This window comes from Eulemur rufifrons, chromosome 2, assembly GCF_041146395.1.
Source record: "Eulemur rufifrons isolate Redbay chromosome 2, OSU_ERuf_1, whole genome shotgun sequence".
Taxonomy (NCBI): domain Eukaryota; kingdom Metazoa; phylum Chordata; class Mammalia; order Primates; family Lemuridae; genus Eulemur; species Eulemur rufifrons.
In genome coordinates, this window is record NC_090984.1 from 70,291,796 (window position 1) to 70,307,231 (window position 15,436).

At 40.0% G+C, this 15,436-nt stretch overlaps 1 protein-coding gene across 1 annotated transcript; it reads left to right on the top strand.

Moving 5' to 3' along the window:
* Nucleotides 1–11,707: 11,707 nt before the first annotated feature.
* Nucleotides 11,708–14,618, top strand: INSM2 (INSM transcriptional repressor 2). Its single transcript, XM_069464207.1, has one exon. The coding sequence runs from the start codon at nt 11,796–11,798 to the stop codon at nt 13,485–13,487; it is 1,692 nt and encodes a 563-aa protein (XP_069320308.1). The 5' UTR covers nt 11,708–11,795; the 3' UTR covers nt 13,488–14,618.
* Nucleotides 14,619–15,436: the final 818 nt, after the last annotated feature.

Below are 15,436 nucleotides of genomic sequence, written 5' to 3' on the forward strand. Positions count from 1 at the left end.
AACCAAATCTAATTACGTAGCAGGGAATCTAGTGTTAGTATGTACTATAAGTACACATGAAAGGAAGATATTCTTTGTTTTTCCTATTGATGTAACAAAACCCTACTTATGACATTTAGTACAATGATTTAGATAATAATATCACTAATTAAAGCTAATACATAGTTTCAGTTAGCCTATCAGATACAAATCTTCAGGAAACCAGGTTTTATTGGTTCAGATACTTGCCTGCTTGCTTCACAGAACACTTTGTTAAATGAAAGGAAGAATAATGTCTCTAGTTGAAAAACAGAGGGAGTTTGGGGCTGGCAGAATGCAATTGCCCAAGTTAGAGTGAACCAAATTGATCTGAAATCATTTAGATAACAATGTGATGGGCAGCGGACAGCATTTGTTTATGAAGACAAATCATGCCAGACAAATCTGATTTATTTGGTCTTATAAAATTACTCAACAAGTTTGTGGATAAAGAAAACTCCATGGACAAACAATATATCTAAATGTTTGTAAAAGCCTTTGATGTGGGTCTGCATGAGATTAAGATAATTGAAATGCTGGGAAGATGTTGCTTGGATAACAATGCAATGGTGTGGTTATCAGATTTAAAATAGAATAATCATAAAAATAGATCATAGTATCTTACAGATATGTTTGGCAGAAGACCATAAAAGAGATAGAATCTTTATAGATCAATATTGTAAATGTGTGAAAATGATTTAGTCCACAAATATCAGTTTATTCTTTCTTCAGGAGGTTCACATGATAAATAAAAATTAATTCAAAATGTTTTGCTACTTGCCCAAAATGAACTATTACTTTATTTTGGCCTTTACTGATATTTAGAAAATTTGGAATCTGTGGTATCTGCCAAAAGCATTAAAATAGATAACTATAAGTTTGATAAGTTTCTAAAGCATAGTGAAATTCAATGAAAATCTTCTGTAGGCTTATGAATAAATTCCTCTGGAGATTTTTTAAGAGCTGAGGGATCATTTAAAGAAAAATAGCTATATAGTAATAGCAATAATTTTGGGAGAAACAGCAATTAATTTTAAATAAAAATTAAGAAAAGAGGATATGGAAGGAAAAAGGAATATAGTATGACGTGTTTTAAGGACTTATTGACAAGTGGGAAAAATACTTTATATATCACAGGAATCATATTAAAATATTTAATATGTATGAAGTGGCTACTAACCAATCAGAACTGATAATGGCCATAGAGCTGGAACAGGGGCTCTAAAGACCCCTTGGTATGTTGGACATTAGCTCTTTAGTTGGTGGATAATAGGAAAGTAGGTAGTACTTGGGAGAGGCTGGAGCAACTGAAGGAGATAAGGGTAGAGCATTTGGAAAGGTAGTGGGTTTTTGCTAATTGATATGAAAGTGTTTTATGTTTCAACAACTAATATAGTTTTTCGGGTGGGTACTAGCTGTACAATAGCCAAATGACTCTAAGAAAAATAAGTAACAGAAAATTTGACTAAGTTATATTATAAAAAGTAAAATAAAATTTCAATGAACAGATAGATTATAAGATGTTAAACTTTATTAATAACCAAAATACGAATTTTATTTTAACAAAACAACACTTTTCACTTACGCAATTGGCAAATATTTTTTCTTATAAGTGACAGAACATAGTCAAGGAATAGGGAAGGTGGCACTCTTACGTGTACTGATAGAAGTATAAATAGGCACAATAATTCTGAAGGACAGTTTTGCAATATTTATCAAAAACTTTTAGAATGTTGGTCTGATTCTGGTAGTTTTAATGGTTCTGGTAGTTTTAGGCTAAGTTAGACATACCATTCCTTCCAGTGAAAATACCTAAAAGCTGGATTTTAAAAATATTCTTAAAGCATAAAAGGATATGAAAAGATAGTAAGAAATTACCAGACTAAAGGTGAAGGCAAAATGGGAACCCAAACATGGAGGCTATCCTCCACTGAGGGAATTTTCTGATTTGTGACAATTAGAATCTTCATCCTGATAGACCTGCAGAACATGGGAGACAGAAAGAAAAACCCAAGACCTGTATAAGATTAGATAGGAAGTCTAATAGATCTTCCCCCATAAGATACTGGGACTCCAACACCTTTGAGTATTTACTGCTTGTATTAAATTGCTTGGGTCAGTGAATCTTAAGCCTTGAACTTGGGTTAAAGTAATTCTGGATTGGTAGTACCTGGCAGAAGCAAATATAAATCTTCTCTGAAGTAAGATAACTTCATCATAGACCTAAAATCATTTCTAAAAATAATTCTTCAAATACAGTGTTCAGCACATAATCAAAGAAATCATGTATACAAGGAAATTATTAATAGATTAAGTGAGCAAGAATCAGCAGAGACAATAGACAACAAAAACAGACTCATAAAGACTTTGGATGTTGAACTTATTAGGCTCAGACCACAAAACAAGATTATAAATCAATTATGAAGAGTATGTTTAAAGACAAAATACCAGCTTGATGATATCTACAGAGAACAGGAAACCACAAAGAGTAACATAGCAAGTTTGAGTTTAAAAAAGAACCAAATAGAATTATATTGTGATTTTATTTTTTATTTTTATTTTTTTGAGACAGAGTCTTACTTTGTTGCTCAGGCTAGAGTGCCATGGTCAGCCTAGCTCATAGCAACCTCAAACTCCTGGGCTCAAGCAATCCTCCTGCCTCAGCCTCCCTAGTAGCTGGGACTATAGGCATGTGTCACCATGCCCGGCTAATTTTTTCTATATATATATTTTAGTTATCCATATAACTTCTTTCCTATTTTTAGTAGAGACGGGGTCTCGCTCTTGCTCAGGCTGGTCTCGAACTCCTGAGCTCAAACCATCTGCCCTCCTCGGCCTCCCAGAGTGCTAGGATTACAGGCGTGAACCACCATGCCCGGCCATATTGTGTTTTTAAATGTTTTAAATATTGTGGTATTATTTTAAATAAAATTTATAAATATATTTATAGTTTGTAAATAAAAATAAATTTTGTAAGTAAAATTTATAAACAAAAATTTAAAATCCAACAAGATTTTACGTATAGATTAGACATAACTTAAGACTTAGTGAACCTGAAGAATATCAGAATAATCCAGAATGCAGCATAGAGAGGCAAAAAATTTATAAAAATAAAAATAATAATAATGTAAAAGACTCAGAAGATACAGTGAGACTGTCTAACATAGGTTTAGCCAGAGTTCTGGAAGGAGGAGATGAAATGGAAGCAATTATTTGAAGAGTTAACTGTTAAGGATTTTTCAAACTGACAAGACTTCAAGACATTGATTTTAAGAAGTCTTATGAACTGAAAGCATAATAAATTGAACAGAAATCCATACCTAAGCACACTGAAGTAAAACTTCTTAAAACTAAAGACTAAAAACAAATATTAAAAGGAGCCAGAGAAAAAGATACTTTCAAAAAAGCAACACTATACTAACACCCAACTTTTGACTAGTAAAAATGGGAAAGAGGAGATAGTGGAATATTATTTTCAATGTGCTTAAAGAAAATAGTTAGCAACCTAAAATTCTATAGGTAGATAAAATAAAGACATTTCAGATACATTAGAGTGGACATATTTTGACACTTGCATATCCATAGTGAAGGAAATTTTAAAGCATGTATTTCAGGTAGGAAGAAAATGATTCCACATGGAAATTCTGAGAGACAAGGAATTAAGAGCGAAGAAAGTGGAAAACATGTAAGTGAATCTAATGAATATTAGCTGTGTAAAACAATAATCATATTGTCTTGTGGACTTTCTAAGACACAAAATTAAAATACACAATAGCAATAACATATAAGTCAGGAAAGAGTATGTGGAGTTCAAGTGTTTTAACTTCCTTATATTATCAAAGATAAATTTTGACAAATTAAAAATGTGTGTGTAACTTTTAAAGCAATTGATAAAAGAATGCAAGCAAACGGATATAATTTTAAACTGGTAAAGAAGATTTCATACATAAAAATCAGATATCAATCTAAAGGAGGAAAAAGAGAAAGAAATTGACGAGACAAATGAAAGCACTTTTAAAGATGGCAGATTTAATTCTAAATATAGTAGCAATTACAGAAATGTAAAAGGACTTAAATGCTCCAGTTAAAAGTTAAAGATTGGTTAAAAAAATCTAACTGCTATTAATAGGAGACACATTTAAAGCATAATGATAAGGTTTGAAATTAAAAGGAAAATACATACCCTGTAAACACTAATCAAAAGAAAGCTGATATGTCTAGATGAAAACATAAGACAGAGCACACTTTAAGGCAGAAAGCATTACTACAGATAAAGAGGGATACTTTACTTATGAAAGGTTCAGTTAACCAAATAGATATTGCTTTTAATTCATATGAATCTTGAGACTATTACAGAGTCTCAAGATTATACAGAGCAGAAGTTGAGAGACTACAAAGAGAAATAACAGAAGTTATCATATATATGTGGGGGGAGGGCATAGTATACAAAACTTCTTATGTACAATGGCAAAATACACATTCTTTTCAAGCATATGAATGTAATTGAAACATACAGATAAAGATAGACAAGGCTTTTCCCCCTCCTAGCCAAGTAGATGACTTTCATCATTATTCCAAAATGTTTATTTGGAACACGAATACACATTATTTGTATACTTAAAAGCAGGTTAGATAGTGTCCACCTTTACGAGTTTACAAGCAACACTAAATGCATATACACCAATATTGAGCACTAGTACATGTCAGCGCTGTAGAGGATACTGGTTTATTTCATTTAATGATCATTCTATGTAGGTATTATTATTCCTAATTTTAGAGATAAAGAACTAAGGCTCAGAGAGATTAAGTAAATTTTCTAAGATTATCTCTTCAGTAAATGACAGTGCTAGGATCCAAATCTATTCTTTTTATGAGCAATGAACCAGCTCCAGAAAATACTTATTCCTTTCAGACTCGAAGTAAGGAGGTAAGCATTCTTACAGAAGGATCTCTAATAACTTTAGGAAGCTATCTTTGTGCAACATTGACAAAGGTTTAAGTGCCTGCGATATAAGAGTGTTACATATTGAGCCAAAGAAGTGGCTAAAATAGTTTGAGAGAGCCATTTTAGAAGATGGAGGTAGTATTAGTGATTTGGAATGTGAGAATGGCTGAGGGTAAAGAACTATCATGTACCCAGCACAACAGAAATTAAAAAGCCTCTTCTGTATGGCATCTTATGCCATTGAAAATCCTTTTCTTCTAGTTCAAATTCACTATTTTGCTATTGCTTATGGTTCCTGAAATGAATCCCAATTTCAACAGACGGTTTTTCATGACCAAATGAAAGTCAAGTCAAAAATTTCCTCTACTTTGAAGTTTTTAGAATGTGCTATTTTGCTGTTTAACACAGGGAGGAAAACACTCATAGAGATAAGTATAATTATACAGTGTATCAATCAATTATTTAAATCTCTTCAATATTTGAGTAATTAGGCCCACATCATCATCTAGCAACTATTTTAATATTCTTCTGGCTGACTTCCCTGCCTCAAGTCTCACCCCACTCTTTTACCTTCTTCACAACCTGCCCTTAATCCCACAGCTTTGCTCCAGTACAGCCATTAGAGTTATCTTTTCACAACAAAGATTCGATTATATCATTTAAACGCTTTTTAAAAAATCAGTGGCTTTCACTGAAAAATATCCATACTCAATTTAGTGTGGTTATAATGTTCTTTGCAATCTGCCCCCAATTTATCTTTCCAGTCTCGGCTTCTCCACTCCCTAACTATATCCTCTTCCCATAAGAAACAGAAGACTGATATCCCATTTATGAAGAATACTGTACTCTGCTGCTGTGCTTATGTGATAGGAAACTGGGGCCAGAGAGGTTAAATTTAAGCCCAAGCCACACGATAAGTAAATGGCAGAGGCAGGATTCAAACTCAGGATTCAAATCATGGGCTTAACCCAGTAAACTACATAGCCTTCTTCTGTCCTTTACATGTTCTGTGAATTTTGTTTTAACCATGTGAAACAAAATTAATTTTTAGCATATTAAATGCTATGCATAATCATTGCTATCTTGCAACATAATTGGGTGTAAAACATAAGCCAGTCATACAATAAATGATTCTGTTGTTTCTGTAGAACTTACAGTTCCCATTAGTATCAATAGTTTTCCTTCACCTCAGACACTTATTGATGATAATAATACCTTCCATTCATTTAGGGCTCACTATGTGCCATGCATTGTGCTAAGTATTTTACATACATAATAACATGTAATGACCAAAGCCACCCTGTGAAATAATTACTTCTATTTTCATTTTGTGATGAGAAAACTGAGGCTAAAAAAAAAGGCTAAGTAAATTGTTCAAGATTAAACAGCTGGTAGTGGGGCTGGACTTGAACTCAAGACTGCCTTACTTTAAAGCCTGTGCCCTCGATAACAACATTATGAGATCTCCCTTTAAAGCTCCTAGATTGAACTTCTCAATAAACTGGGTCCTACCGTCTGTGCCCTCTGCCTGCAATTCCTTGTTGTCCACACATGTGGTCTTCTGCCAATCTTGTCTTTCCCACAAAGTAGCTGACCAGTTTCTTTCTGCTCCTGTTCTCCTAGTATTCTTGGACACTAAACAGCTTTATATAGAAGAAACTGTAGTTATGAGCTGGAGTTTATTTTCTTTATAGGGAATGGCTTCAGAGGAAGGAAATGGGAGTTATCTAAGCCATGGGTGAAGTGGCTGAGGTGGAAAGAAAAGACTTCAAAGGTCACATGATGCAAGAAAGACTTTTCTATTCCTTTCATCTCTCTGCACCAAGATTTCCAAATACCTAGGATCTAGAACTCCTTATGACTTTGTTTTCCTCCTCTGTGCTCAGGTAGACTGGGCTTCAGGTCTGTAGATTGCAATAATAAAAAACTGTGATGACTTGTGGAAGGCTCATTATTTTAGACATCAATTCATTTGCATATATGCTAGGCATTGTTCAAGATACTGGATATACAGGTGTGAACGAAACAAAGTACCTGCTTTCATGGACCTTACAGCTTTCTGGAAGACAAAAGACAATTAACAAATAAACAAATACATAATATAGTGACAGACAGTGATAAAAGCTATGAGGAAAAAGAAATTATAAAGGGTTAGAAAATGAAAGGTGATGGTGGGTGTAGGGCTGCTATTTTAGTTCGGGTGGTCAGGAAAGATCTTTCTGAGGTGTTATTCTTTGAGCAAAGACACGAAGTGAGCATTCTGGCAGAAGAAACAGCCTTGAGGTGGAAGTGTGCTTGTCATATTTAAGGAAGATAAGGAGACCAATGTATTAATAGATGGAACAGACTGAATAAGGAAGACAGTGGGGGGAGATGTCATTTAAGAATATCCAGGGACCAATCGGAGCTTTAGATTTTTATTCTGAATGCAGTGGGAGGATTTGAAGATTTTGAGCAAAAGAGTGAAATGGTCAGATTTATATTCTAATAGGATCCATCTTGCTGCTGAATAAAGAACACATGATAGGGGGCAAGGGTGGAAGCAAGAGACCAAACAGAGTACAGTGGTAGAGAATTTGAGAAGTATTCAGATTCAGGAAATGCTTTGAAGATAGAGCTGATAAGAATTGCTAATGGATTGAATATGAGGTGTTTAGCTTGAGCCAGAAGTCTTTGGGTTTTGGCTGAGGCAGCTAATTGAATGAAGGTGCCATTTACTGGGATGAGGAAAACTGAGATGGGGATTAAATTTAGGAGAGGAAATCAAGAGTTTGGTTGTAGATTTGTGAGAGACTTTGACTTTCAAGTTCTTGGGAACAATAGGCCTCTAGTAGCTGCAGCTGATGTTAACCTTTAACAGGGAAATGTCTAAGTGGAGGTGAGGGGGCAGAGAAACAGAAGAAATAAAGTTCCTTCTCAGTAATTCTCCAGATATTCAAGTGATAAAAAGTAGGTTAGTCATCCCAGCCTGTCTTATATATACTATGATTTCAGGGCAAGAAGTAATTTCTTCTCTCTTCAAAAAATGTCCTGATTTCTTTTGTCTCAAAATTTCTGAACTTAAATTTATTCCACAATTAGAGATAGAAAGCATAAAATGTAAATAGTTTGAGAGGTAATCCAATGTGTGTAAGTTTTTATCAAATTATAACTGAGCACAGATGAAGGTCCTGAGTGTTTAAAAGGAAGAAAATGTCATTGTCAAGAGAAAGGATTTCAATAAAACAAAGATTTCATAATCAGGCCAGGCACTGCCCTATTACAATTTCTAAGTGAGAAAATAGGGAAAGAAGTGTGTATTTTGAAGGATCATCTAGGTTTATGCCCAAGTGGGAAGTATGCATTTAAATTTTTTCTCTTCCTCCTCTTTTTAACTCTTTCTACCTTTTATCCCTTAGTCACTCCCCAAAAGTGTTTTTTAACTAGAAGGCCTGTGGCATGATAGAAGCTTGTCACCTATTTTCCAGGGACAAACTTCAAACAGATGGCCCTGAAGAATGCTACTTGTTTGTGCAATCTCCATTTGATGACACAGTGTCCTAGGAAAAGGGTACCACATTTAACACCAGAAAGGATTTAAGGCAGCTTGTTTTATTATTATTTTTTTTTTCTCTTTTTGAGATGGGGTCTCGCTCTGTCACCCGGGCTGGAGTGCAGAGGCATGATCGTAGTTCGCTGCAGCCTTGAACTCCTGACTGAGCTCGAGTGATCCTCCCGTGTCAGCCTCCTGAGTTGCTGAACATAATGGTTTTTTCCCCCTGATTATCAGAGTAATATATGCTTATTGCAGAATATTTTAACAAAAAAGTTAAAAAACCAAAACACCAAAAGACTATTTAAATTCCCGCTTTTTAGGCTGGCTGCAGTGGCTCGCGCCTGTAATCCTAGCACTCTGGGAGGCCGAGGCTGGTGGATAGTTTGAGCTCAGGAGTTCGAGACCAGCCTGAGAAAGAGCAAGACCCCGTCTCTACTAAAAATAGAAAGAAATTATATGGACAACAAAAAAATATACAGAAAAAAATTAGCCAGGCATGGTGGCGCATGCCTGTAATCCCAGCTACTCGGAAGGCTGAGGCAGGAGGATCGCTTGAGCCCAGGAGTTTGAGGTTGCTGTGAGCTAGGCTGATGCCACGGCACTTACTCTAGCCTGGGCAACAGAGTGAGACTCTGTCAAAAAAAAAAAAAAAAAAATTCCTGATATTTTGGCATATTTCCTTCCAGTGTTTTACACATTTAGTTCTTTCATAACTGAGCTCTTCATTGTACAGGCAATTTTGCATCTTGCTGTTTTTGCTTAACATTATGGTGTACATATTTGTCCATATCATTACATCTTTATGGCTATATGATCATCTGCAGTATAGCTACATCATAATTTACTCAAGGCAGTTTCTGATTATTTACAATTACAAATAACAATGTGATAAACAGCTTTGTGCATAAATCTTTGGCCTTCTTTTGGATGATTTACTAAAGGAAGAATTGGTGCATTACGTGTATACACATTTTTTTAAAGCTCCTGATATACATTGTTACACCAATTTCTAGAAAGGTTATTATCAAATTACACTTGGGGGGAAGGGAAAGGGAGAGCTATTGGATCTGGTAGAAAATATTTGACAGCAATCCTTACAAAGTACTGTGCCCCTGGGGAAAAGCCCCTCTGAAAAATGGGCTTTCTTAAAGCACTAAAATTCTTACATCAGATTGTCCATACCATACAATATGTCTGGGTTACGAGGAAAAAGTAAAGGAGAATTGAGAATTTGAGTTAGAAGTCAGACATAAGCTGACATGTCTTAAATGATCAATTTGGGAAACTAAGTTTATCAACACTATTAAAGGAGTCAGATATTTTAAATAGTGGTTCAGAATGTTAATTTTGATTATACAGCATAGGTTTATTTAATTTTGTATGATTTCATGCTATTTAATGGGAAATAACAGAGTGTTTTCCAAACTGTGGGTCCTAATCCATTAGTGAGTTATAAAATCAATTTGTTTGCTAAGACCAGTATTTAAAAAAAATACAATAGAATTAAATAGAAAATGAGAATGCACTGTACCTATTTAAGAAAAGTATTATTTTGTGAAACTTTTGTTTCAGTTATATGTGTGCACATTAAAACATATTTATTATTGTGGGATGTAATCAAGGAAAAAATAGTTTGAAGCCATTGGTGTAGTAGTGGAAAGTATGGGTTTTGGGATTAGCCAGACGGTGTTTGAATCGGGGCTCTGCATGACTTTTGCCAGTTATTTAACTTCTCTATGGCTTAATCCCCTCACCAAAAAAAGAGAGTAATAATATCTCCTTCCTAGTGTGTGTGTGTGTGTGTGTGTGTGTGTGTGAAGATCAGAGATTACTTAAGCAGAATGCCTAAAAGAGTCAATGATTAATATATAAATACTTCCAAATCTTCCCCCAAATAATGTTCTCCTTGTAAAAATACTTCATTTGCTAGAAGGAAGATAATGTTTTACTGATGACTAGATAGATGTGTTATGTTTTAGTCTACTTTTAAAACACTTCCCTCAGTCTTTTTCTCTAATTTGGTTTAGTAAGGAGACTTGAACACATAGTTTTCCCCTTTCTGTTTTCACATTGTACATATCTATATTATGGATTTTGGCACTTTACATCGGTCATATATTGGCTAATTATTTCACAGTTCAGCTATTATTAAACACTTTCAAATCCTGTCTCATTCTTATAACAGTGCTGGGGACATTGCAGGGTGCTGGATGAAAATCTGTTGAGTTGGTACACCTTTTGCAAAGTATCACTTGTTCATTCACGGGGAAGCATATGTAATGCTGATTCCACCAGCATTTTTCACTCGATCTACTCCATGCTAACAGGTCAGTTAGGCATTAAGGCATGTCTCTAGGTAGTACAAGTGGAAAGTGTGAACAGAGAAGCCACTTTACGTGAAGATAGTAGAAAATTAGATCCTACTTTCCTTTCCCCACTCCTATGCCCATCGGGGAGGGGGTACTTAAAGCCCGGAGGACCAGGGTCCAGAAAGGTGCAGGCGTCCTGAGCTCCAGAGGCTTGCCAGCACGCACGATCTCCCGCACTGAGAGCCCTTCTTCCCAGATGAATTCTCATAGTATCACAGACGCGCGCAGTCTCGATCGATACTGGATGGCAGACGTGCTCCCGCCGTCAAGTGTAGGCACAGGGTGGTGGATTTAGCCGCCCTGCAGCTCTGTCGCGGCTTCTCGTCAGCTCAATACAGGCTGAGGACGTTAACCCGTTTCCTGACGGATCCCTACACCGCGGTCCCCCAGCCCCTCTTGTCCACTGCCCCTTCCCGTTGCCTGTCCTCTGCAGGGTGGGAGCTTTTCAGTCAGACGCCCGCTCGTGGGGGGCAGCCGAGCCCCAGCCCACGGTGGGCGTCTTGAGGTGGCCTTTCCGCCCAGCTCCCCAGTGGGACGGTCCCTGGAGGCGGCGGGGAGTGCCGAGCTCGCTCACACTCTGGACTTACCTTGTTGCGCCTTAGTCTCGGGGCGACAGGGGGCGGTGGCCCCAGCAGATCGCAAGGGCCCCTCGGGGGCGCTGTGAGGCGGGGCTGAGGCTTGCACCGCCGCCAGGTCGGTCTATTACCGAGAGCCCAGCCAGCAGAAAACCCCGCCCCCGGCGCCCGCTCCCACTCCCGATTGGCTGGGCCAGCCCGGAGGCGGCCGGGGAGGCCCTGGGCCGCGTCTCAGCTATAAAGACAGTCCCGGCATGACCGCCTCGGCGAGGCTCGGGTAGTTACTGTGCTTGCCCGCTCTCGGCCCCCGTGCGCCCCGATTTCTCTTGCACCCGAGCGCTCCCGACTAGACCATGCCAAGGGGCTTCCTGGTGAAGCGAACTAAACGGACCGGAGGCTCGTACCGAGTGCGCCTAGCTGAGCGGGTCTTCCCTCTGCTGGGGCCCCAGGTGGTGCCGCCCTTCGTGGAGGAGGCTCCTACCTCCTCCTTGCCAGATGTGGAGCCCCCGACCCAGGAGGAGCCCGGACAGGGGCTGACTGCGGAGGCGGCCCGGGAATTGTCGGGGTCGCCCTGTCGGGTGGCCGGGGTGAGCCCAGGGGCTGGCGGGCGGGAAGGTGCAGAGAGGAGGGCGGATGGCAGGGAGGGTCCTGGGCCCGGGTCCGGGCCCAGCCCCAGTCCCACGAAGCCAGTGGGCACGGAGCTGCGTCGGGCGTTCCTGGAGCGCTGCCTCAGCTCGCCCGTCTCTGCCGAGTCCTTTCCCGGGGGTGCCGCCGTGGTGGCCGCTTTCTCCTGCTCGGTGGCGCCAGCAGCCGCACCGACCTCAGGGGAGCAGTTCTTGTTGCCGCTCCGGGCACCGTTCCCAGAGCCCGCGCTTCAGCCAGACCCCGCGCCCCTTTCGGCCACGCTGCATGGCGTGAAGCGGGTCGCCGGTAGCGAGCGCCGCGCCAAGATACCTCCGGGCTGCACTTCTGGAACTGCGGCCACGGGAATCAAGAAGCCAAAGGCTATGAGGAAGTTGAGCTTTGCTGATGAGGTGACCACGTCCCCTGTTCTGGGCCTAAAGATCAAGGAAGAGGAGCCCGGGGCGCCGTCCCGGGGCTTGGGGGGCAGCCGCACGCCGCTGGGAGAGTTCATCTGCCAGTTGTGCAAGGAACAGTATGCAGACCCCTTTGCACTGGCCCAGCATCGATGCTCCCGCATCGTTCGCGTCGAGTACCGCTGCCCTGAGTGCGACAAGGTCTTCAGCTGTCCTGCGAACCTTGCTTCCCATCGCCGCTGGCACAAGCCGCGTCCCGCTGCTGCAAACGCTGCCACAGTCTCCTCCACCGACGGGAAGCCGCCTCCTTCGTCGTCTTCGTCCTCCCCGGAATCCGGTGCCATTGCATCTTTTCTGGCGGAGGGGAAGGAGAACAGCCGGATAGAGCGAACTGCGGATCAGCACCCGCAAGCCTGGGACAGCTCCGGGGCAGATCAGCACCAGGACAGCGCCCCGCGCCAGGGCCTCCAGGTGCTGATGCACCCAGAGCCCCCGCTGCCACAGGGTCCCTATCCAGAGGGGGTGTTTGGGCGCCGGGTGCCTGTGCCAGGCAATACCAGTGGTGGCGGGGGACCTGAGATCTTCGTATGCCCATATTGCCACAAAAAGTTCCGTCGCCAAGCCTATCTGCGTAAGCACTTGGGCACTCATGAGGCAGGCTCGGCCCGTACGCTAGCCTCGGGTTTTGGCTCCGAACGCGGCGCCCCACTTGGCTTCGCTTGCCCGTTGTGTGGGGCGCACTTCCCGTCCGCAGATATCAGGGAGAAACATCGGCTGTGGCATGCTGTCCGCGAGGAGCTGCTTCTGCCTGCTCTGGCAGGGGCTCCTTCCGAAACACCCGGCCCAGGAGGGGCATCTGACGGGAGTGCTCAGCAAATTTTCTCATGCAAGCACTGCCCGTCCACTTTTTTTAGCTCCCCGGGGCTGACCCGGCACATCAATAAGTACCACCCCTCAGAAAGTCGGCAGGTATTGTTGCTGCAAATGCCACTGAGGCCCGGCTGCTGAGGGCCAAGAGACCAGGAAGATCTCAAGGTTGACCTTGGAGCAAACAGATCATGGGAATTTCTGTGGGGCTTTCTTCAACTTGCAAGTTTACTTTCTCTCCTTCCTATGTTTTGTCTCCTAAAATTCTCCCAGTAGTCTATGTTCCGCCAGAGGAGCGGACAATGAAGTGTAAAATCCCTCTCTAGAGCAGGTATGTATATGGTATAAACCCATGCAATCAAAGACTATCAGCTTTAAATCCTTCTAACTTTCCCCACTAAAATAGGATTTTTTTTTTGGCCTCAAAACTCTGGAGACCCTAACGAAGCCTGTATCATTTGTAATTCCTATGGAAAGTCGCAGTGAATGCGGGCATGTCTCAACGTCTACAAAGGGTTCTGGCTACCCAAAGTGGTAGTAACCAATTTTTTTTCTCTTGCCATCACAGGCGCCTATGTAGTTTCTGTCTCAATAGGGTCAGATATCTTGTATTGTATATTCTGTGAATTAAAAGTTACGTGATTGTTGCCAAACTTAAGGGGGGGGGGGAAGATTTAAGACTTGTGTCTGTGGGCAGGAAATCTAAGAGAATGTTTGCTGCTTTTGGGAGGGTGTCTAACACTGTAACCTTTCCTTTCCCCAATTATATGTACTAGTCCATTCTTAAGTTAGTATTTGGAGGTGGGGAGGGTGCTGCTTTACTAGAAAGAGTTGAGACACCCCTACCCCCCAAATTCTCATCTTTAGCTATTTTGTGTGCAGTACTGAGGAAGAGCAACTTTAAACCTTTCTTTAAATAGCCCTTTGGAAATACAGAAATTGTTTCCTGAAGTTTGACGGTTTTAATGGGGTTTCATCCAAATTGTTTTAATGCTTCTGCTGTAAATCTCATACTGTGTGTTATATATACAACTATGCTCAGCTTAAGGAAGATGTTAATACCTATAATCCACTAAGGAACTGAATGGCAATTCATTCAATATTCAGTATTTTCTTTTCAGCAGCAACTTGTTTTTGAATTTTTTGTAAACCATTTCAGTGTACATTCTGTACCCATGCCCTAAAAGCCAAAATCGGGGACACTGGCTGAGCACTGCTTGACAGCCCATATTTGTAAGATGCTTACCACCAAATAAATGTACATAGACTGTGCTTTGTTGTGTTCTGTGTTTGTCTTAAGAATCCTGTTGAACACAGCCTATTTTCAAAGCTACATTTCTTATCTCCTCAATGTCAGCATCCTATTTTAGAATCTTAGTGACCCATTTAGACAGAACACAAAGACAGGAGATATTATATTTTGCAAATGAATGTAATGGTACAGAAATGGAATGGAAATTTTTCCTTTGAAGTATGGCTGCACTGACTGAGCTCCAACAGGCAACGAATATGTACCATTCTTTAAATCTAAAATGACACTTCCCCTCAACAAATGTCAACGGAATATATTTTAAATATTTTCTTTTTTAAAAGCTAGAGAATAGTGTTATCTGAAGATGAAAAAATTATATTAATGGTGCTAATTTCACTATTTTGGGTTGGTATTTCCACTTCATTTTGTTACATATCCATTAGATGTTTATTTTAAAAAAATGAAAGCAGTTTAGAAACATGTAAGCAGTTACTTTGATTTTCCTTTTTGTACTTTTCCACCTTTGCTGTGGGAAACTGTCTATATTGTTTAATCTTGTTCCTAAGGACTCTCTATCCATTTATTTATCGTCTACATAAGCTTTCATAGAAATTTTAGTTTTTATTTATAAGAAAAAAAGAATTGAGTCACAGAAGCTCTGAAAGGTTGTTTTAGAAAAACCTGTAAGTAGAAAGTATTATTCCTCAAAGTATATTATAAAACAAAGTGAAATTTAAGAAATCAAAGAAACATGAAGCTGAGATAAATTGATGCTTTAACCAAGTCCGCTGGGTGAAGTTTCTGGCCAGCCTTTATGAAGGTATAAAATTTCCTGTGT

Bases quoted from the DNA above. Each gene is read 5' to 3' on its own strand.
- INSM2 (XM_069464207.1), top strand. From the start codon at position 11,796: ATGCCAAGGGGCTTCCTGGTGAAGCGAACTAAACGGACCGGAGGCTCG.